Source organism: Ochotona curzoniae, unplaced genomic scaffold, assembly GCF_017591425.1.
Source record: "Ochotona curzoniae isolate NIBS_2020 unplaced genomic scaffold, NIBS_Ocur_1.0 scaffold_3835, whole genome shotgun sequence".
Taxonomy (NCBI): domain Eukaryota; kingdom Metazoa; phylum Chordata; class Mammalia; order Lagomorpha; family Ochotonidae; genus Ochotona; species Ochotona curzoniae.
This window is the reverse complement of record NW_024467114.1, coordinates 23,567,814-23,594,262: the sequence shown is the minus strand read 5'-3', so window position 1 is coordinate 23,594,262 and position 26,449 is coordinate 23,567,814. Positions and strand designations below refer to the sequence as shown.

The 26,449-nt window shown below is 54.7% G+C and overlaps 1 protein-coding gene across 4 annotated transcripts; it reads right to left on the bottom strand.

The window, feature by feature from the left end:
* Positions 1-501: 501 nt before the first annotated feature.
* On the bottom strand, positions 502-26,449 carry CRHR2 (corticotropin releasing hormone receptor 2). Of its 4 annotated transcripts, none has more exons than XM_040964682.1 (12): positions 23,180-23,479; positions 22,934-23,056; positions 11,729-11,814; positions 10,560-10,669; positions 10,261-10,378; positions 9,080-9,233; positions 8,572-8,632; positions 6,909-6,981; positions 2,296-2,381; positions 2,031-2,166; positions 1,692-1,733; positions 502-661 (listed from the first exon to the last, which is right to left on the bottom strand). In XM_040964682.1, the coding sequence occupies exons 1-12, from the start codon at positions 23,283-23,285 to the stop codon at positions 521-523; spliced, it is 1,236 nt and encodes a 411-aa protein (XP_040820616.1). In that variant the 5' UTR covers positions 23,286-23,479; the 3' UTR covers positions 502-520. The 4 variants fall into 4 exon arrangements, with proteins under 4 accessions (XP_040820616.1, XP_040820618.1, XP_040820615.1 ...); XM_040964684.1 differs by lacking the exon at positions 23,180-23,479 and adding an exon at positions 26,380-26,449 and having other exon boundaries at positions 521-661; XM_040964681.1 differs by having other exon boundaries at positions 521-661; positions 23,171-23,285.

The window sequence follows — 26,449 nt, the reverse complement described above, 5'->3', positions numbered from 1 at the left end:
CTCCTCCCACACCCCCCAGGAGAGAAAACTGGGCCTGAAAGCCTGTACTCTTCCCAGAGGCCTGAGAGCAGGTGGCTGGCTGGGGAGGAGATGGGCTCCAAGAAGCTCCTCTTGGCGACAGCTCCTGGGAGGAACTAGGCCTTGCTTCCACCACCTGCACAGCATGCCCTGAGCATGGAGGTGGAAGCCAGACACCCTGGCAAACTCTCACTCCTCTGCTGGCACATCCCCTCCCCCCACTGCCAACCTCAGTTTTCCCACCTGTGAATGGAGCTACAGTGAGTGCCCAGGGAGAGGCTGGGGTAGGCAGACACCTAAATAGCTCCTGTCAAGATTCCAGGAAGCCCTTCTGTTCCCAGCTCCCCTAGTTTCCCCTAGAGTTCCCATTCTGTGGCTGCTCCACCAGCTCCTTTCTGCCATGCCGTGGCACTGGGATCTCCCTTGCCTGCTGCCCCGGCAGGACCCATGCAGCAAGCAGGGCCCAGAGAGGGACTGGGAGAGGCAGGTGGGCTCCTGGGGGTCACACTGCCGCTGTGTGCTTGATGCTGTGGAAACTAATCCGCGTGGGAGATGTGGGGATGGACATGGCTCGGGCCACGGGCACACGTAGGGTGTGGTGGTCTTGCCAGCGATGCCACCTCTTCCTCAGGGTCGAACGTACCTGTGGGATGGGAGGTGCTCAGGGGCCTGCCAGGGCCAGGCCTGGGTCTCTGGAACATCACCTCCCCTGCTGTCTGCTCCCCAACCCAGGGCTGCCCAGAGTAGGATCCTTCCTGTCTCAGTTCTTCCCCAGACCCTTGCTGCCTGCTCTCTGAACCCCTCTCCTGGAGGAACCTGGCCCCCCGACTCTGCCCCATGCACTCCTCTGCACACATGGCTGCCCCTTCCCACAGAGCTCTATCCCTGGAATTCAGCTTTGCAGGCCCAGGTCCTTCTGGCCAACCCTGCAAACTGACAAGTGCTGTGGCTTCCAGACCAGCTGCTGTCAGTGCCTTTGTTCTCGCTTGTATTATAACCATAATACAATCGCTTGTAAAACACCACCTTGTCTCTCCATTGCCATCAGCCTGCGGCCCAGATGGAATCGATGCTCCGTGACATTGGCCATCTGGCTGCATTTCTGTCTCCTCCTCCCTCTGCAGCCTCTGCTAGACTTGGCACCTGGCAGGAGCCTTAAGGCACAGGGGTTCTGCTGTCCCTGTACAGGGTGGCTGCGGGAGGATGCTGTGTCCCTCTGGAGCATTTGGGAGCTCGCAGGCCCTGGGGCCATATCTGCTCCTGCTGAGGTTCCCAAGCGTGTGGCCTCATATTCCCACACTGGCCCTCCTATGCCCTTCTCTCCAGCCCAGCTGCATGGGGACACTGTGTCCCCTTAGTGGGCCTAGTTTGGCCATCTGCTCCCCACAGCCCTTCTAGGGTTATGGTTGGTGGGAGGAGTGGGGCCTGAGTCCATGAAGTCCTACCTGGTTCACCTCTTTCTAGAAGTTCCTCCCATTTCTGGCTTTCCCAGAGGTTCTGCAGCCGGGACACCCTGCTCTCCAGCTCCCTGGCTTCTGGTTTCTATACTGGCTGTAGTTCCTGATCCCTCCAGGCCTCACTATCTATCCTCTAGGGCAGAATGTCATCTGAAAGGCTGTGGACAGATGGACCTGTGCCCAAGAACCCAGGCCATCCTAAGGCTACCCTCTTACCTCTCCATTGAAGAAGCAGTAGAAGACGGACACAAAGAAACCCTGGAAATCAAAGAGGCAGCAGTCAGCCCCCTGGGGAGGAAGGGGTTGCAGGCACACAGGGGTTTGCCCTGGGAGTGGTGGTGGGGTAGTCTCAGGCCTCTGCAGAGCAGGTGGAGACCCCTGAGCTCTGGGGGAGGGGGCAGGGCTTAGAGCAGGGAGGCGCATGCCTGGGGCCAGAGTCTGAGAGTGGCACCTGCACCTGCTTTGTCTCTGTCCCTGTGTATTCAATCCCACTGTGCCAGTGCTGGTGCTGGTGCAGGGCTCCACAAGGGCACCCCCTCCAGCTCTGCACCTTACCTGGAAAGACTGCAGGAAGGAGTTGAAGTAGATGAACACAATCTGTGACAGGTCATCCTCTCCAGGGTTGACGAAGAAGAGCATGTAGGTGATGCCCAGCAGGGGCAGCAGGACCAGGGTGGCCTTCACCGCCTTCCTAGGGGACGGCAGGGCAGGGATGTGAGGCTGAGGCCAGCTGGCAGGCAGGGAGGAAGCCTCTCTGCCCACTATAGGGAGGGCTTGGCTTGGAGGCAACCAGCCCCTGACTTGGCTGAGGTTCACCCACCTGTACTGGATTGTCTCAGAGGTAGTGGACGCCCGCAGCTTTGTCATGAGGATCCTGACGATGTTGAACAGAAACACAAAGTTTATCTGGAAAGAAGGAGGCAGAGAAGGAGACAGGAAAGAAGGGCCTTGGCCTGGGAATAAGCAAGGAGGCAGCCCCCTGACCAGGAGCACCCTGCAGACCCACACCCTGGGGGCACGTGCTGGGACTCATGTCTTCACCTCCAGCTATGAGGGAGGGATGGCAGCGAAGACCTTTACCTGGGGCACAGTTCCTGAAAGACCTCCAGCCTGACCCCACTCAAACCCTCAAGGTTCTGCCCCAGTCCCTGCCCATCTCTGCAGCAGGGTCCCTGTATGGGTGAGCCCCATGTCCTGCTGCCCCTGGTTTGGGGGGCATGCAGGGTAGGATGTGTGAAGTAAATACAGTCATTGCCCACCACCTGACCCCTGTGCCAGGAATACCAGAGACTTGGCAGACACCCTCAAGGCAGGGAAGATGAATGGGATGCTGGTCAGAGCTGGGGCACCTGAAAGGAACTCGTTCATCTTCATCCTGAGCCTCCCTCCACTGCAGAGTCACTCTGTGAGCAGCTCTGGCCCCAGAACCTGCCGCTCACCAGGGCTCAAGTCACCTTCCTGCTGCACAGGTCTCAGGATCTGCACAGTGTATGGTTGCTCTTAGGGATGGAGCCTGTCCGAGTTCCCTGCACCTGCATACACACAGGCAGGAGCAGGCGTGTGGGCAGGAAGGGCTCTAGAAAGTGCTCAGGGTCTAGGGGAGACGCTAGGGTGCATGTGGGCTCCTGTACGCACATACACACTCACACAAGCACACACACTTACACATGCTCACAGACTCATGCATGCAAACACATATGTCAAGTCTGTCTAGAAATCTACTGCATGGACTGGGCCCCTTGAACTCTCTAAATTCTAGATCCCAGGCAGATAGCATGGGGCTGCCAACACTGTCATCTTTGGGTACACCCACATTTGAGGGGGTGGCTCTGGGGCCAGAGGCTCAGCCTGTTACTTTCACACATCTGTGTATAGCACAGTATTGCCTCCATGGCCTGCCACTCCTGTTTTCTCTGAAGACTTACCTAATATTTAGCTCCTTGGTTTCTGGAATCTTCTCTTGCATGGTGGGGCATACATCACCTTAACACATTGATCAATCCTAATTTGTTCAGGCAAATAATGCAAAGCACTTGACCTTCTCTGGTTCTTCCTGATGTCTCTAAAGTGGAGACTGTTGGAATCAAAATGTTTCCTCTTTTCTGCCACATTCCTTTGTATTAGGCATTATTCACACAGCACCCATCAATACATGGACCAGTTTATTTAATTACTCACTCAGTCTTCCATCTGTTCTTCCTCCTTCCCTTCTTTCCTTTTTTCCTTCCTTCCTTCCTTCCTTCCTTCCTTCCTTCCTTCCTTCCTTCCTTCCTTCCTTCCTTCCTTCCTTCCTTCCTTTCACCAGCCAATTCACTCAATTGTTTACCCACTCTTTTATCTATCATCTATCTACCCATTTACCCATTCATCCATCCATTCATTCATCCACCCATCCATCCATCCATCATCCACCCACCTATCTACCCATTCACCCATCCATCCACACATCTGTCCATCCATCCATCCAGCCAGCCAGCCAGCCAGCCAGCCAGCCAGCCAGCCAGCCAGCAATTACTGAGCACCTCTTGGTTAGCAGGCGCCTTTCCCAGTATTGAAACAAGAGTAGGTGCAGGGAGGCTGTCTGTTCCCTAGAAAGTCTGGGGAAAACACTGGAGACCAGGACCCTGAGGATGAAGCTGTGCCAGCTGGTGAGGGTCAGGGGAAGCTCCAGGCAAGCAGGAAGGAGAGAGGTACCCAATGGCAATCAGTGTAGCTGGGGCTGCCAGAGACATGAGAGCTCTGAGAGGCCAGTCCAGGGTGGGGTGGAGCCAGCAGAGTAACATTCCCTTCTTCCTGCAGCAAGCCCTTCACAGGGTACCCCCACCCAGTCAAGAATGTTCTCCAGTGGCCTCCATGGGGTAGGCAGAAAGAGCCCGGAGCCTGCCTCATTGCCCTTCCTCTTGACACCAACTGGCTGCCCACTAGCTATGGAGGCCTCGTGCTCCCTCATGTGGATCCAGGACTCATGGCATCTCAGGTTCTGTTTCTCAGGCAGCAGCCTTGTGAGGCAGGTACCAGCAGGAGCCCTGTGTTACAGATGCATAAGTAAAGATTCCACTGGAGTTAAGATTCTCCCTGGAGTTAGCAGCGGTTGAGGCTGTGGGTTTGATTCCAGACATCTGGCTTCAACAACCTTCCCTGATCCCTGCATCACACTCTGCTCCTGCAGGGACTGAGGCAATGTCGGGTTGGGTACCTCAATAGCTGTCACCAGGGAGCCCTACACCATAAACCTGAGAGCTCTGGCAGCTCGTACCCAGTCTGTTTCTCAGCCCTGGGATCCTCATTGGACACCTCTGGATTCTTCCTCTCCCATTGGCATTTGCCAGTCATGGAGAATCTCAAAATGGCTCAGTTCTGAGTGTTAGTGTGCCCCCAGCCCTGGCTGGGCCACGGAGCAAGCCCAGACCGCACATGTCCCTGCCCAGCCCCTAGTCCTGCCTCTCAGATGCCCTGGTTCTCTAGATAGAGGGGGCCTGTCAGAGACCTCCTAGGGCAGGCTGCGGGGGAGTGTTCAGGGTCTGCATCTGGAATAGGGGCAGTGAGGCTATTACTAGGGGTACAGTGGGCTGGGAGATGTCATCCATAGAAGGAACAGCCTGGGCCTTTGTTAACAGGTCTGATGGGCCACATGCTATGCATGCCCAATGGAGTGGCCTTGCCCCAGGCTCCTTAGCAGGGGCAGCTCGGACCTGTGGCTTTCCCTGACACCACAGGAGGGCGCCCTGGGCAGCCTCCACCTGTGAGACAAGCCCCTGGTCCTCAACAATCACATCTTCCCTATGCTGCTGCTAGAACCGCTTCCCAAATGAATACAGGCTCCCAGGAGTGGCCTCACAGCTCGGCTGGTTCCTGCAGCTCCCGTTTGCATCTGTATGGCCCTAGGCCAGCCACGCAACTTCTCTGAACTCTGAGTGCCTCCTCTGCCCAGTCAGCTAGCTGCAGAAAGCTTGAAAGACAAGTGCAGAATGTGGAGCCTTGCTCTGGCCCAGCCAACGCCATATCCCTCTCCTGTGACACCTGCTACAAGCCACAGAGATGAGGTTCCCTGCACACTCAGAACCTCCTCCAGAACCCAGAAATCACTTAACATCCCTGGGCGGCTGCTGAAAGAGCTGGGGTTGGCAGGGATACTGAGCATGTTTATATAGTGGTATAGTGGAGCGGCCAGCACACAGGTGATAGGAGACAAGGTGGAGTCCTGTGGCCAGGCCTCGGCTCCCCAGGCTGGCAGGGGTGACTTTGCACAAGGTCAGTTCTCAATGTCTATGTTTGTGAAAAGAGCCTTACTCCTGGGCACTGAGGGTGTGAGGACTGAACACATATAGAAAGAGCTTCTGCAAGGGCTCCATGTGGACCCTGAGTTGCTGCCCAGGCACTCGCTGAGCCCCAAGGGACCACAAGGCAAAGGGCTGCTAGATGAAAGGCAGGAGAGAAGGGTGCAGAGCTGGTCATCTGTCCATCAGGGTTTGCACACCAAGCCTCTCCTCTCCTCCTGCTGGCACTGCTACTGTACGACTGGCTCACTCCCTCGCCACTGCTCCAGTGTGGGCCAATCTTCCTAGGTTGGCGTCCAGGCTCATTAGAGCTCCTCTCCCTGCTATCAGCTGGCTGAGAGGGGACAGGTCTCCTGGGGTTTCCAGTGAGCCACATCCTGGGGTATCCAAGAACAACCCCTGTCCCTGCTAACTGTTGGCAGGGACCAGCTTTTGCCTTAGGAATCCTGGGGAAGGAACTTCAGGCAGTGGGTGGCAGCTTTCCTAGTCCCCTGTCAAGTCACCTGCATAGGTGTCAAGGATGCTCCCATATGAGAGGCAGGTGGATGGGGCACAAGTCATACCAAGGAAAGCAGGAGGTAGACAAAGGCAGCCCCTTCAAGGCACCTGCTAAGTGCAAGGTGGGGGAGAGGGGACAGCCATTTTCTGAGTCTCCAGTGGGAGTGCCACCCTCTATGGAAGCTGGTACATGCAGGAGTCTGAAATTGTGAAGCCCAAAATAAATCTTACGTAAATGCCAATTTCTCACGGGGCTTTGTTGTACAGTCTTCTTTTTTTTAGGTACCATATATAATGGGCTATTTGCATTTTTTCCAGAATGCCATCTCTACTTAAACTCTGTCTTAATTAAAGCTCATTGCGTGGTGGCAATTATACCTTAGACGTAAGTACATCTGGCAGAGGGTGGGCAGCTGGATGAGAAACAATCGCTCATTACGCTTCCTTCTAGGACTAGAGGGCTGGGCCCTAGAGGGGTCACTGAGAGCAAGGAGAATGCAGGGCTGGACACGGCAGAAGCCCATACTTCCTTCTCCCACCTCTAGCTACTGGCTAGGGATCCTCACAGGCAAAATGAATGTGCCCAGAGTCCTTGCCTGGCTGGGTCCTCTGCTGTCCTCTTGAGCCTAACCCATTCCCATCCCCACAGAGCACCTACCAGGAGCACAAGGATGATAGGGCCCTGGTAGATGTAGTCCACTAGATCACCAGGTTCCTTGCCAAACCAGCACCTGCAGAGATGACGTGGGGAAGCGTGATTAATGGCCAGTGGAGGGTCTGCTTCCCTAGCCAGGTGGTGGGAAGGCCCGGGGTCTCCTCTCTGTCCCCTTGTACTGTTGCAGGCTGCTGGACACTGGACTGAGCACACAGGAGGCACGGCAGTGAAGCGAGAGCTGCCCCCCACCCCCACCCTGGCTGGCCCAGTGTCCAATTCCCTCCATACCACCTGTTCCCACGCTACTGCGAGAGCTATGGCTCTGTGTGCTAGGCACTCAGCAGCAGCTGTGGAGGTGGAACCAGCCCTGCCAGAGCTTGATCTTTGTGCAGAGTCCCCCAGCATCCAACAAGAGGAACCACAGCCTGGTTGGCCTTGCTGCCTGGCAGGGGTTTGTTTATACTCCCCGGATGCTGATCAGGGGAGAAAGAGGAAGAGCTAGGCTAGGACCCAGGCTGACTTTGCCAGCAATTACTGGGTCTTCTTGGAAAAGTTCCTATGGAGGAACTCTTTTTGCAAGCTCAGAGGTCATTGAGAGCACACCTACCTCTGATAGGAGCTTCCTGGCTGCTGCCTCCCAGCACAGGGTTTTTGATTCTGCTTGAACACCCTGTCTGACAGGAAGTTCACTAGCTATCCTCTGTCTTGGGCAGTTTCCACCATTACATGTTCTTTCCAACACAGGCCTTCTGGGCCTATAACATGAACCCTACTGCTCCCTCCAGCCCCCATGACTCCTAGGAGGTTTGCACACAAACTGCTGGGCTCCAGGTCTCTCTTCTCGGTGCTGTTGGCACCTGACATCCTAGCTACTCTTTTTGGCTGGCCTGTGGTTATAGCAACTGGCACCCGAGCCATGGCTCAGGGTTATCACAGTGACTGGTACAAGGAGCACCCTGTGATGTGACACTGCACCCAGGAAGACACTGGGATGCATTAAAAAAACAAAACAAACAAACAAACAAAACCCTGTGTTGCAGCAAGTTAAGCCACAGCCTGCATTGCAAGCATCCCATGTTGGAGCCGGTTCAAGTCTCAACTCTTCTACTTCCAATCCAGCTCCCTGTTAATGTACCTGGGAAAGCACCTAGGCCCCCGCACCCAAATGGGAGACGTGGATGAAACTCCTGGCTTCTGGCTTCAGCCTGGGCCAACCCTAACCATTGCTGCCGTTTGGGAAGTGAACTAGTGGAAGGAAAATCTCCCCATGGTCTGTCTCACCTCCTCTCTCTGTAACTAAGCCTTTCACATAGATAGTGAGTAAATTAATGTAAAGCAAACAAAAAGAAGGTCTAGTAGGGTTCTGGCCCATGTGTATCAACACAGTCCCAAGTGTCACTATAAGGAATGCCCCAAGGCTCTCCAACGCTCCCAGTCCAGCTTGGAGGAAGAAGCTTACCCAGCTTCATGGGAGTGATTATGGGATACTGTAGGGAACCCCGAGTCATTACTGTACTCAAGAAAGAGTCACTACAGTAGCACTCTGGCAGTGGGAGAAGAGAATGAGAACCAACTGCCTCCTGGCCAGGACTCCAACACCTGCCCTAAGGCTCACCTGTCCATCCCCCCATCCATCTGCACCCCCGACAGGGGCCCTCCCACTTACTGCTCATTCTCGTAGTAGAGTTTGCCAATGGCCCAGGCTATGATGATGGGACAGGGAACACCTGGAAGAACAGACATGAGCTGCCATGGATAGACAGACAGGGGCCATCTTGCAGCCCACAAGGGGTTTGGATCCTGTCTGTACTCTTCCAAGTGGGAGGCACATGTGGCTCCCAGAGGTGCCCTGTCACAAGGTCACCAGCCCCTCCTCTCAGCTGCTGTCCCTAAGCAGGAGTGACAAGAGTTTCTGGGATGTTGAGACAGAGGAGGGAAGCCAGGCAGGCTCTCTTTGAAGGTAGAGACAGAGGTCTTTGGGCTGGTCATTGTAGGCTAGCTAGGACAGGGGGGCCCCAGTGGAGGTATGGAGGAGGGGTAACAGACATCCTCTGGCACTGCCAGCTGGAGGACGAGGCTGCATCCTCTGGACAGCTGAAGGGAGACAACCATGTCAGCTGCACTTCTTCACCCAGTCCCTCCCTGCCATGCCCCACTGCCCCCAAGACCCTCACACCATCCGATGAAGAGGAAGAGCCACTTGCGCAGGCGCTCGGTAGAGTAGGTCATGACAATAGCCGTATGCAGGTAGCAGCCCTCTGCGAACATCCAGAAGAAGTTGGTGACCACGAAGTAGTTGAAGATGGTGGTGATGCAGCGGCACCACACCTGCTCCCGGGGCAGGGGCTGTCAGTGGCTGCCAGGAGCCCCAGGCATGGCCACTCCCACCCCACACCCTGCAGGGGAGCGGTGTCCGAGAGGTCTTGCAGGAGTGCCTTCTCTTCCCCGGTTCACTATCACTCCTTCGTGTTCAGTGAAGGACCTGCTCTCCCCTGGGCTGCGGAGTTTTTAATTCTCCCCAGACTCTTTCTGATCTTTCTTTTTATTAAAACCAGTCTGGCTCCCTGCAGGCAGAACCTGTGATGCAGTGCTGCTGTGTTTTCATCTCATGTATTGGCTTTTGTAGACACCTCTCCTTGGCTGGCTCTGACAGCCACGGGCCATGTCGAGTTGCCAGCTGCCCACTCTGGTGCTTTCCCAGGGTCCGAGCTCTGTGTGGGGCTGATGGGGAAAGCTAAAGACCCCAGCTCTCTCCGCCTTCCTCCTCCTGGCCTTGCTCCTCTACATGGTAAGCAATGTCTGATTCATGCACATGAACTTGCTAACTGAACTTGCTTGGGACCAAAGCAGGCCTCCATGTGGGACAGTTAAGGATCAGAGACACTGGGTGTCTGCCTGGCTGCAGGCTGAACCAAAGGAAATGTAATGAGAGGTCTCTGTATTGGCACCACTCTAGTGTGTGGTTCTAAAGGGAGGTGGGCAAGCAGAGTTGTGGTTGACATGTGTGCAGGGTGGAGAGTGGACATGTGGGGAGGCCTTGCAGCAGCATGTGCCCTAGACAAGCCCCTAATCTCTCAGCCTCAGCTTTCGTGTCTGTGGAATGGGAGAGCACTCCCTGCAGGTTTCCAGGTGGGACTAAGACAAACCTTGACAGAGGCTAGCCCCAGCCTCCTCGTCCCTAAGGGGATTTTGGGGCTGGTCTGTGGACTTGGCAAGACACTGGTCTAATCTCAACCTGCTCAAGTCAGCCCTGCTCCCCAGCTCCCTGCCCTGGTGGGACAACACAGCTCTGTGGGGCACCTGCACAGCCCAGACCCCACCCCCAGGCCCAGCCCAAGGGTCCCTGAGCAGCAACCTCGTTGGTCTCGTGAACTTCATGATCAATGAGCTGCAGCAGGAACCACGTGACATTTCGCAGGATGAAGGTGGCGATGAGGTTCCAGTGGATCACATTCCTCAGACAGCGGATGCTCCTGTGGACGGCCCAGGCCAGAGCATCAGCCAGGCTCAGAGCTCTCATGGGGCTAGGGCGGGGTTATACATGGAGCCAACTTCCTGCCCACAGCCTCAGTGCCTCGGACCCATGGGAACAGGGGAGGGGCTGCTGAGGGGGCAGGGATGAACAGTGGGCAGGGTTGGAGGGGGCAGACTCACCTCAGGGCCAGGAACAGCAGGAAAGCTGCCACCAGGGCCGCCATGGAAATGCAGTGTCCCAAGTAGTTCACAACCAGGGCAATGCGATAGTGCAGGTCGTACTTTCTCTGCTAGACAGACAGAAAGGGCAGACAGACAGGTCCCTCTGGGCACCACCGCCATCCCTGTGTGTCTTTGTGTCACCACCATGCCTGACTCCCAGAACTCACTCCTGTGGGCCCTGGCTGACTCTTGTTAATAAAACATGGCTATGGAGGATCATATTTGGACATGGTCTTCTCAGATGTGCCAGAGATGTGGGTCTAGATGTTTTTTAAAAAAATTCTAGACTCTAAAATGCCACACCTGGTTTTATTTCAGCTCCAATGTCAGAGGTTGAGCAACTCCAGGAGAGGCGACTTGTCTCTCTGGGCCCAATTTTGGACACCTACTCAATGGGACCAAGCTGTCCTCCTTAATGAAGCCCTTCAAACTGAATAGCAGCCTAGCTTTTGTCATCCCTGTGCACTGGTGATGCTAAACAACCTCTGTAGTAAGACTGTCTTCCAAGCTGATTTCACTGCTGGAGGGGCAGAGCTGTGGTGAAGGCAGAGGGGGAGGGAGGGGGGAGGAAGCGCTGGGGAGCTGCTCTCCCACCTGCCTTGCATGCCCTTCTAGGGCTATCCCTGCAGAGTTCCTGGCTCATATTCCTAGAACCACTTTATCCAGGCAGGCAAATGTCTCTCTGGACAGGTTGGGGGGAATTTCTCCCCAGGGAGAATAAAGCTGAAGACCATGCCGGGGCAGGAACTTGGTGTGTAGAGGATGGGTGTGGCTTCAAAGGGGAGGAGGTTGACATTGCACAGCACAGACTCCAGCGCAAGATCCAGGACAGGGCTGGGCTCCACTGGGCCCCTCTGGGGGCCACCCTCCCTTCTGAGGGGAGTCACAGGAGTTGAGTGACAGTTAGGGAAACAGACCTCTTAGATGCTGGGAGCATGGCTTGCCCCGTCACTCCCTTATAGCGTCCCCTGGTGACACAGGTCCTTGGATGAGTGTTCCTGGAGACAAGAGTCCACTACATGCCCCTTCTGACCCTACTGCAGTGTCACCAAGCCCAGTGCAGGAGGTGCAGAAAGACTCCCATGAGTCCAGACGTATGTACCAGAGGACCAGGATGGGCCACTCACCTTGTCATCCAAAATGGGCTCACACTGCGAGTAGTTGATCCTTGAAGCCCATGTCCCATTCTCCAGGCATTCCCGGTAGGCGTTCCCTGCAAAAGATGCCAGTCACCAAGTCATGCCACGGTGCTCAGCAGGAACCATTCCTGGCTCCCTGGAGACTGCGGGGCCAATGGGAGAAGGCCCAGGGTCCTCAGCTCCGCTGGAGCTGGAAACACTGTGTATGTGGAAGCCAACAGATGCCACTTATGTTCCAACAGCCCTGAAGGCTTCTCTTACAGAGCAGCTGAAAGAGAAATGGCTCAAACTTGTTTAGGTATAATCTATGACTCACAATTTGCACATGCAGCTTCACTTTTGTTCCCTTGCTTAGGAACATGGCTGAAGATTCTCAATTATCAGCAGCAAATGATGCCCAGCCTTAACCACAATCATTATACATTATTGAGCCCATGTGTCTGCCCGCCTCCATCAAACCTTCCCTTTATCTGGCACCTGTTTGCCACGTGCCCAATCCTCTTCTGACACGCTCATCCATCCAACACTCCCAACAACCCTGTGAAGTAGGTATTGCGACACAGCATTATGACTGAGGCACCAGGAGGTGAAGCTGCTTGTCCAGGAGACACAGAAGAGAAGAGAATTCCAGCCCCTGCCCCCAGTCACCAGGTCTAGTTCCAGGTTTTGACCTTAACCTTTTGAGTAATGGGGGCTAGGAGTGAGGAAAATCTGGGGGCAAAGGGCCATGTGGCTGTTTCTGAGAGGCATTACATCTGGGGATTGCCATGTAGGGTCTCCCAGGGGCTTCAAACCCCAGTGTCTCCACAACAGCTAAAAGTAGAGATAAGAAAGGATCCTTTGTGGCATCAATGTCTGGTTTAGAGCAGAGCATCTCTTAGCAAAGGGAATGTGTAGAGAAATGCTCACACTTGCTGTTCTCTTGTTGCATGTCTGATGTCCAAGGTCTAGCTTCTAAAACACAGGCCTGGGGAGCCTGCCTCTGCATTGCTTCACGTCAGCATGCACCCCACTTTTGCCCCCGCCACCAACAGACTACATCTGATCCACTGTTTGAGGTGACCAGACCCAGGACTCCATCCTCCAGCTAAGGAGTAGCTGTTCCTGGTCTTTTAAAAGAGGCTTAGTCATTTATTTGAAAGTCACAGTTACAGAGAGGAAGAGAGATGGGGAAAGATCTTTCCCAGATGGCCACAACATGCAGCACTGAGCCTGGTTAAAACCAGGAGCCAGGAGCTTCATCTAGATCTCTCATGTGGATGGCAGGGGCCCAAACACTTCCATTTTCAACTGCTTTCCCAGAGACAATAGCAGAGAACTGGATCAGAAGTAGAACAGCCAGGACATGAACTGGCATCCACCCATATGGAATACCAGCATTGCAGGCAGTGCTTTAACTTCCTTTGTGGTCCCTCCCTGTTCCTCGAGGTTTTAACTTATGCTGTGTTTAGTGTGTTTTGTGTGCATGATAAAGCTAATGAAAGCAATGAGCTCATAGAGCACAGCCATGAGCTGGAGGGGCCACCAAGGTTGGGGCAGTGAGTTCTGAAACCCTGGAGTTAAGAGCCACTTCTGCTGGGCAGACCAAGAGCTAACAGCAATGACCTGATCAGCCACACTTGCCAAGGACAGACATGACAGGGAAAATTTTATTCACTTAATTGTTTTTTAATTTATTGCCCTGAGCTCATAAGTTTTTCAGACCCAGTGTTGCTCCTGGCCAGTCTCTGCCTCCAAGGTTTGTGTGGCTGGGCCCCTGTGGAGTCAGTTGCAGGAACCCCAAAAAGGAAAGACTTGCCCCTGGTGTCCAGTTCCCGGGATGGGGGAGGCTTGGAAGACCTGCTTCTGGGCATTTACACACCTGACAGGGAAGGTTGAAGTTCCTGAACTGAAGGAATGAAGCTATTTGGGGGAAGGCAGGTCTTTCTATGTGAAATGAGCCATCCCTTCCTGTTGGGGCCTCTAGGTGAAACCTCAGTCCTGGCTGTGGCTCCAAAGGCAGATGAATCTACCTGCTGGGGATGTGTTTTTGTTTGGCTAGGCTTGTTGCTCCAGAAAGGCCTCCCTGATTGCTCTCAGGCCCCAGTTCTTTCTCCCCCCTTCCTCCTCCTTTCCCCTGATCCTGGAAGCACCCCTGGCCTGCTGAGCCCTACACTTCAGCCCTGGGCCCATGGCCAGCACTCAGTTGTTCCGTTCTCCGTGATGAGCACCAGAGCTCCTTGGGGCGGGGCCTCAGGACGCGCATTGCCTGAGTGTGATATCTGACCATGGGAGGATCGCAGATGGGAGAGAGGTCAGGGCAGACACTGCTGATCGACGGTCTTTCCTCTCCCACACAGCAATGCCCTTAGTCCCTCCAGTTCTACCTCTCCCTCTGCCCTTTGCAGACCCCACCTGCTGCCCATCCTTGTACCCTCTCTCAAGTTCTCCTGTGTAGACACCCCTTTGGCTTCCTTGCTTTTTTGATTCTTACACCATGCCAATCCCTGCCATCTGTACATGGCCCTTTCCTGCCCTTAAAAACAGGTTCAGGGCCCGGCATCATGGCCTAGCAGCTAAAGTCCTCATCTTAAACACACCTGGATCCTATATCAGTGCTGGTTCTAATCCCAGCAGCTCCATTTCCCATCCAGCTCCCTGCTTGTGGCCTGGGAAAGCAGTCGAGGACGGTCCAAAGCCTTGGGACCCTGCACCCGTGTGGGAGACCAGAAAGAGGACCTGGACTCCTGGCTTCGGATTGGTGCAGCACTGGCCATTGTGGTCACTTGGGGGTTGAATCATCGGATGGAATATATTTCTGTCTCTCCTCCTCTCTCTATATATCTGACTTTGCAACAAAAAAATAAATAAGTCTTTAAAAAAAAAAAGGCAAAACAGGTTCAGCTCTCCTGGCTTGACCTCGAGGGCCTTGTCATCCAAGCCTCTTCCCTGCTGCTCTGCATGATATTTGGCTTTTGCACGAACCCAGCTCTGTGCTGAATTCTCCCTTAAGACTTCCTCTACACTCTCACCCTAGGCTTATAGAAAAACTCCTACATATTAGCTAAACCCTAGCTCAAATGCCTCCTCCTCCATGGAGCCTTCCCAATACCCTGGATCTCATGCAATTCTTTCTTATTCGTCCCTTTAGGTTACCACCTCTGATGCCCTTGAACCCCTGTAGCACAATCGGGCTGCAGGCATGTGAAATTGCTCTCCATCACAGTGGGGGTGGGTTTTGTCTATTCTGAAACCTTCTATTCACTTGCTGGATAGATTCTGGACATGAGCACTCCACCAACTTCACAGTCCATGACTGCTCCCCAACCCGCTGTTCCAGCAACAAGCAGTTATTTTAGACCATTTTCTGTAATTCACGCTGGATGTCGTCTCTTTGAGTCTTAGCCTTTACTTTCTCTGCTGCAAGATTTGAGCTCCCTGGGGACAGACAAGAAAGCCAGACTGGAGTCCCCCTGAGGCAGGGAGCCATTGAAGCTGTGAGTTGAACCAAATCGGCTGAGCTCTGCTGGACTTTGGAAGGTAGGGTCTGACCTGAGGGATGTGGAGGTAGGAGGGGATTGCCCCTTTCTGACTGCAGACACTGGGGACCTGCCAACTAGGAGACAGATGTGCCCTATGCTTGGAGGGAGCTGTCCACTGCAGCTAATGAGAGCACTGAGCCCTCAGACACAGCCTCACACAGGAGAGAGTGAGGCAGGAAGAACATCCCTGCCTCGCTGGGGACCACAGAGGGATGGACACGGACAACACGATGCAGGCAGCGAGGCCAGAATCGTGGAATCACGGACCTGGATGCAGTGAGGTGGGTACCTGTTACCACAGCAACACAGGGGCCTCTGCCAAGAAGAATCAATGTCGATGGCGTGCAGTGTGGCCTGGCAGGGGCATCAGGGTCTGTGTGATGCAGGCAGGGTCTTTTTTTTTTTTTTGCAGGGTTCTGTGGTTTTGGAAGCCTGATCTCTATACCCAAGGTGGCCCTGGCTGAATAAAAGACTCCAGGGCAGTGGACTTTTCCTGTCTTCAGATACTGATACCTTAGTACCAGTTTCTGGCTTGTGAAGTTATGAGGGGTGGTCCAGATGCCTGGCTGAGAGCTGAAACTGCAGCCTAGCTGTTGTTTTGTCTCCAAATGGATAGCTGATCCTGGCTAAGCCCCTTCCCTCTTGAGCTTTGGGCTTCTGCTTTGCTTCTCAGAAAAAAAAAGTGAAATGATACTACTCAGTGAAGCCGCTGACATCTGCTAGGAATCAACAGACAATGAGTGAGACTTCCCAACCTGCTAAGCACCAGCAGCACCTCCAAGTCATTATGACAACCCCAAATATCCTGCATCACTTTCAAATGCTGCCTACACAGACTCTTTTATCTCTGTCCCTCAGATCAGTGAGGCATGCACTATGGGTGAACAGGATCTGTGGTGGGAGTGGAGGAGATTACGAAGAAAGAGTGCAGGACACAGGTTAGCCACAGGATGGAAAGGAACGGGGCTGTGATGGAGGTGCAGCAGCATGGCCGTTGGCTCTAGGGACAGAAAGCAACAAGAAGGGAGGAAGGAAAGGTAAAGACAGGTGGGGAGGACTAGAAGCCCTGTTGGCTGAAGGGATGTCACACACAGGCCCAGACGTTCAGCACCACGGACAGCACAATGCCTCGGATACCTGCCCTTTGCACTCTCTCCAAGGGGCAGACCTTGGAGAGCTCCTGGGAGCCAGCCCTTCCACCCAGCATTCAGAGCCTTGTCCAGGACACAGCCCAAAGAAGCCAAGACATTTCCATCCCAAGATCCTCCAGGTGCTCTGTGATGGCTCGAGTTCCTGGGGACTTCCTGCAGCCAGCCAGAGAGCCCAACAGCAGGGCTTGGGTGACCTCTTTCATCACAGAGCTGCATACACAGGGTCCGGGGATGTACCAAGGATGATGTTGCCTGTGTTACTGGGGAACTTAAAGAGGGTGGGTCTTGGAGTGGGCCCAGAGGAAAGTCCATCATCCTTGAAAGCCCAGACTCCATCAAACTTCATGGGAAACACACAATAGCCACACATGCAGGCAGGAGACATCTAGGTGTCACACACTCCATGGATGGGCTGGGCCACTTCTGCTGCCATAGCCTTTGGCTTTGCAGTCCAGTCCTGCATTAGGACAGCATCATTCTCAGATCTGTGGGCAGCATCCTCCAGATTCCAGGCACGGAAATCTTGATTTCTCCAAGGAAAGAGCAAGGAGTACTGAGTCAGGGGGCATCTCTCTGGGGACTTTAGGGGGGAAGTAACTTCTCCTTCTCTTGCTCTGATGGAACCCAATGAGGGAAACAGGACTCTTTTGGGAATCAGTCAACAGCCAAGAGGACAGAATGATCTCTTTTCCATGTGGTTGGTGCTTCTGGAATGCAGAGGCCCTCCTTGCTACCCTGTGCACTAGTAGACACAGCCGGGCATCCCACTGCTGTGCACCTGTCCTTCAGGATCCAGCCTCCGGGAGAAAATGTGCACTCCACAATCCAGCCATGCCCTTCCCATCAGACTTGGAGGTTTGATGAGAAATCCTTCACCCTGAATTTGAGTCATTCTTTTTAACCTCTCCTGAGGAAAATTTTCCTTCCATCTTGGCCTCTGCCATCTGTTTGGAGCAAGGGTGCTGTGGTATATGGCTAATTGCTCTTCAACTCCACTTAAGAAATCATGGATACTCTTTCGGCTGTACCTTCAGACCAGAGACTGTCTCCCCATGAAACTGTTGAACTTATCTGCACAATGAGATGCTGGACTCTATGCTTTGTAGATGCTTGCAAGGAAAAAAAAATCTCAACTGAATTTGATCTGTGGTAATGCAACAAGATGGAAGAATCCACCATGGGGGAGCGGAGCGGGCTTTGGGGAGGGGAGGGGGGAATCCCAGTGCCTGTAAAACTGTGTCTCATGATGCAATGTAAAATAATAATAATAATATAAATAAATAAATAAATAAATAAAAGAAATCATGGGAGAAATATGGCCAGAACTGGGGCAGCCAGGGACACAGTCATGGTGCCCACAGTGCTGTTTTCCCAGACTTGCCCAGCAAGGTGCATTTCCCTGAGTTTATGCTCATGCATCTTCCTGATGCTGTAGCTGCTACTCGGTCCTGTTCACCCCAGTCCTGTATGTTTCTGCTTTGATGTGCTCACAGCACCATAGGGAGTGGAGAGCAGACTGCAGGAGGTGCTCAGCCACACTCCAACCCAGCCTGACTCAGGAAGGGAGAGAGGGACTATCCTGACAAGGCCAGTCCTTGGAAGGTAATGCCCCTCCCCAACCCCTGGGACCACCTGTAGTGACATCCAGAGTGCAAGCTGGGTGACAGCTCCAGTTCCATTATGGGTAGACACTGTTCTGCGAACTTTTGTCATCCACTCTGGACCTTGGGGAAGCTTCCACTCTCCACTCGGGACCCTCTGCCATCTTAGAGGATGGCAAGACAAGCAGTCCATGCTGACAGAAGACAGGTTACTGGAGACTGGACAGATTAATGGAGATGACAGCAGAGGGGAGATGGACAGGTGGGAGTGACCACGGGCCAGCCCAGGAGATTCCTATGGGTGGAGAGGAAATGGCTGGGAGTTCCCAGGACATGTGCTTATGGGATAGCACAGGGAGCAAGGGTGCAGGCTGAGCCAGAACCTTGATTGTCTTTCCTGGCAAATAGCTCTTACCCTTAGGTGGTCTCTAGTTCCTGGGGAACAAGGATGTAGCTCTGACTTTCTGGATTTTCAGCCTCAATACATGAGACAAGGGTTGTCTGGGACCCTGCCTGAGGCTCACAGCCCAGCCAGGCTAGATAATGAGCATATCCTCAACAATGCGACATCCCCACTGCTGCAGGACCTGAACAACCGCCCCCATCCTCTCAAGAAGTTCCCCAGGACTGGCCCAGGCTCTCTGTAGTCTATGGCTACTGACTCCTACAGGTCCAGCTTTGAAGCAGCCCTGGATTCCCTAAAGGTAGGCCTTACCTTTCTTGTCACCCCTGCACCTTGGGGACAGGAACAGAGGATTCCTATCCCCTTCTGCTCAGCTATGTGTTCTCATTTTGACTCAGGTGTTGCCTCACATGGCTCCAGCATGGCTCCAGAACTGTACTGGGAAATAGGGACCTCTGTCCCCATAGGACAGGGTTAGTGGGTGTGATTCTCCCTGTTCTGGCAGATGCATGGGCAGGCCAGCCTCTCCAGGAAAGACCTAGTGGGAGCCTGTGGTCAAGCAGGCTGAATCAGGCTACACTTGGAGATTCTGCAGAGAGAGAAGGAGGGAGAGAGGAAGGGAGGAAGAAAGAAAGAGAGAGAGAGAGAGAGAGAGAGAGAGAGAGAGAGAGAGAGAGACCCTAAAAAGACTGAGTCAGGGAGACACAGAAAGTTGGGCTCAAAGCAGCCCTGTTCACTGGAGATGGGAAGACAGGGGAACGGAAGTGTCACTATGGCCAGCACACAACACCCACTTGCCTCCCGAGAAGGAAGCTGGGACTCTGGAGTAGATGGAACCTGCCCAAGTTATAAGGCAGATGGACAGTGAGGTGAGGCTTGCTTTTGGCTGGCAATGATTTGAGTCTGGCTTAGGAATCCCTGGGGGACACAGAGGCCACCATCGGCTGTAGAACTTGAGACATCAGATCTTGAGCCTGGGACCCAAGGCTGGCCCCACAGCCCAGCTCACCAGAGGCACCTGCCCTGAGTGAAATGGCAAACAGCATCAGACCTCAGGAAAGAAAGGCTGCAGGGCTGAGACTCCAAGGTGGCCAGGACTGGTAGCCTTGATAGAGCTGCTCCTGGAAACTCAGGTTCCTTTCTGGGCCAGCTCTGCCCAGCACACCTGGTCAGGAACCCCACCTAGAGCTCCGCAGAACCACTCACTGAGTCCTTGGTGATGTTCTTGTATTGAACCTGTTTTCTGGCTGACTGGCTGAAGAGACATCCAAACCTGGGCTTGGACCCTTGTGTGGTCTCAGGCCATTTCTGTGTCTCAGTCTCCCCATGTGTAACGAGAGGATAGTGCTGCATCTCCATCATCAGATGGGCATAAGGACTCATGATAATACAGACTGGCAGCACCTGCTTTTGTACAGAACCCTGAAGGGGACTCACACACCTGGTGCTCAGCTTGGCTCTTCCAGCACCACGTGAGTATGTGCCTTGCATGAGTCCTCTGCCTTCCCTTGACCCTGGCTGCCTCTGGCAAGTCTTCAGGGAAGATGACTCAAGGCTCTGCCTCAGCCTTCACTCTTGCTCTCTGTGATGTTCCATAAGCACATGTCCTGGGAATCCCCAGCTGCCTTCTCTCCACTCACAGGGCTCTCCTGAGCTGGCCCTTAGCCACCCCAACCCGGCCATTTCCACTCAGGTGCCACTCAGTCAACACCACCTTAGCAGTTTCCTGAGTACCTGTGGTCATCCCTTGCCCTGCCATCTTTCCCTCTCCTGTAGGGTCCTATTAACTACCATGCACTTTCCTCTGCTTTCCCAGAACTCCCTCTTTCCTCCCTCCTTTCCTCACCAACCTGGGGATGCTACAGGTTACTCTTCACCAGTCTGCCCAGGATGCTTCTCCATCATCCCACAGTCCTACATCAGCTGCCCTTCTCCTCTGTCCCTGGGCTCCATGCAGCACTCATTGGTCCAGGGACAAGGCACAGCCTAGCCCCCTGCCCTTGCTCTCTCCTGTCCCCACTCCCATAACTCTCCTCCATGCCCATCCTGCCTGCTGTGATCCAACCTGTTCCCAGAAGTTCAGTTCAGAGGACTGAGTCCTTCCTGGTCCTCCTGTCCAGAGGCAGGAGCCTTCTTTCTGTCCCTCTAAGTTCTCCTTGCAAATGGACAGTTCCTTTTGGAGGTGGCAGGTGGGTAGTAGTGTCCTGTGGAGTCCTCTGCCTACACTGGGACGAAGGAGCTGAGCAGAACTGAGAACAAGTGACTGCATGTCTGAGCCTCAACTTTCTCATCTGCACCATGGGTGTAATCCATCTCAGTGTGGGTGGGGGCAAGATGAAACTACAGATGCAAAGCTCCTCTAACAGAGCAGGTACCTGGCACTTGACCAACCCCCAGAAGACTCGTCCCCTTTTGATTCCCTATACTCAGCTGGGTTGAAGGGTTTCCTGCTGATCCTGGGATCTTTGCCTTCTAAGGAGTGAGCCTTCAGGAGACTAGATGTAGCACCCCATTACTGGGACTGGAGAGGCAATCAGGACTCCCTTTCTGCGTCCCCCCCCCCCCCCGGCTTCCCATTTTCTGTCTGCATAGACCTTTCAAAAGGAAGGTGCTACTCAACAGGGAAGTGGAGGAGACAGGAAGAGCAGCCTGGGGACAGTAAAGGGAGTAGGCGCATCCATTGTGAATTCCCATCACCATTAGCTGCCTTGACTCTTCCCACCTGGACTGACTCTCCAGACCCCTAGCAGCCCTCTCCAGCCCCCAGCATGCACTGGTTGTTCCCCAGCATTCACGGCCCTTTGGTTTATATGAACAGTGCTCATGAGCTATCACCGTGCAGCAGTCGCCACAGGTACCAACCTTGGGTGCACGCTCTCAGCTCACCTGATTTCATCTGAGTACTGTATGCCATGGAACCTCCCAAAGGAAGTCTTCCCTGCCTCTATCTCCCATTCCTTTGGCCCCTTAGATCCCCCTTCCCACATATACACACCCACACAACAGGGCATTTCTCATTTGCCTTTCTCTTTTGTCTGAAATTTTAAGTGGGGGCCTCACTACAATGCTGGTACAGGAGCCAGCACACAACAGTGGTTTGGGAAGCTGACAGAATAACGTCGTACTCAGGTTTACTATGACTAAGAGGGCTAGGACATGCTCCAAGGAACTCTGGGCTGGCCGGGAAAACAGGTGTAATGCAGGCTGGGCTAAGGTCAGAGAACATTCCCTCAGGTTCAAGGGTGTGAACCCGGTTGCCCCTTGGCCTCCACACCAAGTCTGAAGCAGACACACTGACCTCCTCTGCCACATAGCTCAGAGCCCTGACACATGGTGCTGTGATGTCAGGGCTAGGAAGACATGCAAGAAAGGCTTGCATACCTCCTAGCTTGGGAACCTCGCTTCTTCCTTGGGAGTCACTCATCCACAGGAAACATGTTCCCAGACTATGCAAAAATCAACCTCCCTGGGCCCATCAGAGCCCTCCACTGGTACAGCTTGGGTGAGTCCAATTTGACAACCTGTGCAGGTACTCACTGCCTGGCAGTGTGGCAACAAAGAGGCTGCAACCTCAGAGAAGATGGCCAGGCACGTTTGTGTGCATGTGTGGTGATGCAGGAACTGGGTCACTTCCCAGACATGCACACTCACACAACACTTGGTTGGGGGATGAGGGACCAGCTAGAGCTCCAGGAAGTGCTCAGTGGGTGAGGCAAGACAGCAGAGGTGGGCAGCATTCAGAGAGGGGATGCCCCCACACAGTCTCAAGTGGATCTCATCCCCACCCCTGCCCAACACATGGAACCATCCACAAGACATAGACAGGACACCTGTCCCCAGCCCTGCCCCCTCTACCAAGAGACAGAGCCTAACCCGACTCTGACTCAGGGAAACTATAGCAGGCACTGGTCCCAGAGGGTCACCCCCACCCAAACTCCAGGAAGGAGCACAGATGGTGGCAGCTGGGACTGGGAACTACTGTACTCGCTGGAACATGGGAGGAATGCGCTGCCCCGCGGCTCCGGGCTCCCAGCCCAGCCGGCCAGTCCCGGGATATCCGGTGAGGGAGGAGGCTACACCTTCGTTCCTCTCCATAGTCTCTGGCCTGCGGACATCCCAAGCCTTATCTTTCCTGCCCTGTTCCGCTGCTTTGCTGGTGCTGGGGATCCAAGCAATCAAGCTCTCGCCAGGCATTGGGTAACCGGGAGGGTGAGGGCAGTGATGTCTCAGCAAAGAGGTGAAGCTATGAAGTTGAGGCACGGGACGGCCAGTGCCCGGGAGAGAGGTTTGCCTTGCAGCTCTTCCCGCCCCGCTGTCTGCACTCGGTCTCATTGCACTGCCGGCACATCCCCACCTGACTGGGGCAGAAGGCGCGCCCCATTATCCCAACGCCAGGAGCGTTCTTGATGGCCACGTGGTAAGCGATACCGCGACCCTGATCCAGAGCCTCCCACACCCTGAACTGCGTTCCTTTCCCCCAACCCCTCACCGCGGCAGCAGCAGCCCAGGGCACTCACGGGTGGTGTTATACTTGATGCCATTGAAGTACTCTGGGCAGGGTCTCTCCACCAGAGCTCCGGCCGCGCTCCGGGGCCAGCACGTCCCGATCTGGTCCAAGGTCGTGTTGCAGTAAAAGGGAGCTGACAACGGGAAGAGAGCGGAATGGGGCTCAGACGGGGTCCCCAGTGGGACTGGGCGCGGTACGCACCCGGGAAGGAGCCGGAGCCGCTGCGACGCACTCGCCTTGAGCCTACCCTCCCTACCCTCAGGGTCCAGGGGCTGCAGCCTCCAGCCGTCCAACAGCAGCTCCTCGGCCAGCGCTAGGCTGCAGTTGGCCTCCAGCAAGCTGTGGAGCAGCGCCGCGTCCATCGCGTCCAGCAACCGCGCGCGCAGAGGGCGTGGGAGTGCGCGCCCCGCGTGGCTGCCCGGGGAGTGGGTGCCCAAGTGAGCGCAGGCTCCCTGTCCCGGGCGCACCAGCTCGGTTCTGCCGGGCAGCCTCGGGGTGCTGTGCCGGGTCGTCCAGAGCTGTCAAGTCGGGACCTTCCCAGCTAGAAGCGGCGGAGAAGCACCCAGGCACTCGGGTCCACCCGCTCCTCCACGGCCAATGGCGGAGCTGGGGGCGGGGCTGGACAGCCCTTCACTGCAGAGCTCAACCTCCAGACCCCGGTCCCCAGCTGTGCCCACCCCCCACCCCGCCCCCGGGCCGACATTTCTAGGCTCCTGAGGTCAGAGACGGTTGGGCGAAGGGGTGGAAAGCGGACTCTGGGAGCTGCAGGGGGCAGCGAAGCGAGCCCACCCAGGAAATCCATTGCAGCCTTCCTCTCAGTAGGGACAGTTGCCAGCCATCCCAAGCGGGGCCTCGGTCTCCCCTCCCTGAGCCGAGTAGGGGCAGAGTTCATGTGCACATCTTGCACCCCTAGCCTGGAGAGATAAGATTAAATGGCCCAAGTAGGTGGAGACCCGTAGCAGGACGGGGAAGCCCAGCTGGAGAGGGATTTCGAAAGAACAGGGGCTGGATGCCAGGTGGGGAGAGGAAGCAGGAGGCAGGGGCACAACAAGGTATCTCGCACAGGTGACTGTCAACACAGCACTGCACACCAGGAGAAAAATCAGGCTCCACAGTTCGTGGTGTGCCCCAGCTCACAACGTCCTTAGTCCTGTCTGCCTGCTGTTTCTCAGGTTCCACGCCCCTCGGGGCGTCGCAGGCTGCCGAGCTGCAGCCACCGCTGAGCTCAGAAAACAGGACCCACAGGTGACAGGCTCCAGCTCAGGCCAGGTCCTTGTCCTGCCTCTGTGTCTGCTCTCCCTGCCATGGACACCCAGGCAGGATTCTTGTCCTGTCTTTTGGGGATGTTCTCCCAGGGGTTTCCCAGTCCTGAAAGTCTCTGCTTCTGAGTTTAGAGAATTTGTGTTTCTGTGTGTGTACAAACGCATCTATGTATGTGTCCATGTATATAGGTGCATGTGTATTTTGTATTGCATATTTGTGTGTTTGCGTATGTGTCCATGTGTGTTTGCATATGCACGTGTGTAAGTATACCTGTACATGTGTGTAAGTGCATACATATACACACATGTGTATGCTAGAGCAGTGAATGTGATTCTATGTGTATTGTGTATATGTCCTTTGTGTGTTTGTGTGTATATCTTCAATGGGCAGGCAGACCTGGGCCCAAGAACGAGTCCTGCTCCCTGCCAGCTCCCCCTGGACACCCCAGCTACTCTAGAAGGCTGAAAACCCACATGTGGCTCCTGAGCAGGGAGCAGCGAGGAGGCTGGCTAGGCTGTCTACATATTCCACTCTTTGCAGGTTCCATATTAACTCTGCTGCAATGGCTCAGGCCATGTAACTGAGGCAGCCAGCCAGCAAGCGAGCAAGAGGGTGCTAATACATGGCTGAGTGTTGCTGTCTCTCAGGGGCCTGTTGCTGGCAGGGCCCCCACGAGACAGAGCTTCCAGAGGGGGTTGTCCCCTGTGTGAGCCAGGATAGGAGATGAGGGGGATAGGAAGCCATCCCAGCCCCATCCAGCAGACTCCTGCTTCTGGTTCCCAGACAGAACCGTGTCCTTCAGGATCCCTCTGGGACATCCTTGGGGGTGGGGCCAGAGGAGGGAGCAGTTCCTCTGAACTTAAGTGATCAACTCTGCCCCAGGGAGTTAGCAAGCTCCAGGGAGGTGAGGTGAGGACTCCTGGCTCACACCCCTCAACTTCTGCAGATCAGAGCACTGGCCTGGGGGGCCAGTGCACAGAGATTCTTCAACAACAAAGTCAGACTGGGCAGGCTGAGGCCTGAGCCCAGAGCCGCAGCGCCTGGGTTGGCAGGATGCAGAGCCATCTTGTCATTGATTTTATTATTATAGACATGCTAAGCTGGAAGAGGTAGCGGGTTTGGGAACAAATTGATTTTTCAGCTGGCTTTTTAGTGTTTGCAAATGAATAAAGGAGATGACATTGGAAAGAGCTGAGACTTTGCTCTATTAGATTAAGTTCAAATATGAAAAAGTCTGAATGCTCTTGCCAAGTTAGAAAGTAAAAGTGGACAGGAGGTCCCTGAGATGGTAGCTGGCTCCTCGGGCTGCAGGCTGGCCCTGTCCTGGAGTCATCAGTAGAGAAGTGTTTGGGACAGTCTGTACATTTCCATGCTGGCGGGGACAAGACAGACCGGCGAACAGGTGCAGGTAAAGGTACCAGGTGTGTTGTGAGCAGCATGGATGAGGTAGCTGCCTCCCCCACCTCAGCCCACCTCAGATGTCAGCTGTGGGGTGGGGCAGAGAGCTCCAGGCACACCTGTTGCACACTGATGCATGGAGATACACTGAGTCACAGTGGTGCTAGGTTTACTCTCTCCCATTGTCCCTTGCCATGGAGGGCACACAGGGCTTTAGGGACAGGGTGTTCTTGCATCTCGGAGGGACTGTCGGGGTCATGTGGCACCTGCAGGGGTTCTGCTTGGGCAGATCTGGGACACTGACAGTGGGCTTTCCTGGAAGTTGTGGTGGGCAGGCAGAGTGGGGGCTGCTGGGATTCGGCGAGTCACTCTCCCAGCAGGCATAGAGACCCATGCTCTCAGGCCAGACACCTGTCTCCTCCCTGCCCCTCCCCTTCGGAACTCTGGAAAAGGCTTGGTGTCTTCACGTTGACCTCGGGGTGCCGTGTAATCATTGTGATTGAGCCTCTCATCCTCTCCAAAGGGCTCCTAGCCCAGTCCTTCCTTCCCACCCACCATTCCAGCACACAGCTAAGCTCCCAGTTCCTCTGTTCTATGTCAGGGGACTTCTTGTTTGCCCCTGTCCACTGGGGCCTGGCCATGATCATCCCGAGGCTACTGTCTTGCCTCCCATATCCTTCACCAGGGTAGGGCTGTCTTGCCTTCCATATCCTTCACCTGGTACCCAGGGCAGGGTAGCATCCACCAGGGTGTCCGTTGTGGGTGCTCAGTGAGTCATTGCTGAAGAGCAAAGGCCTGGGCAGCAGAGCTGGGGGAAGCCCAGGACCCTGTCTCCTGGACTGTTGGACCAAGGTTCTCTTCCCAT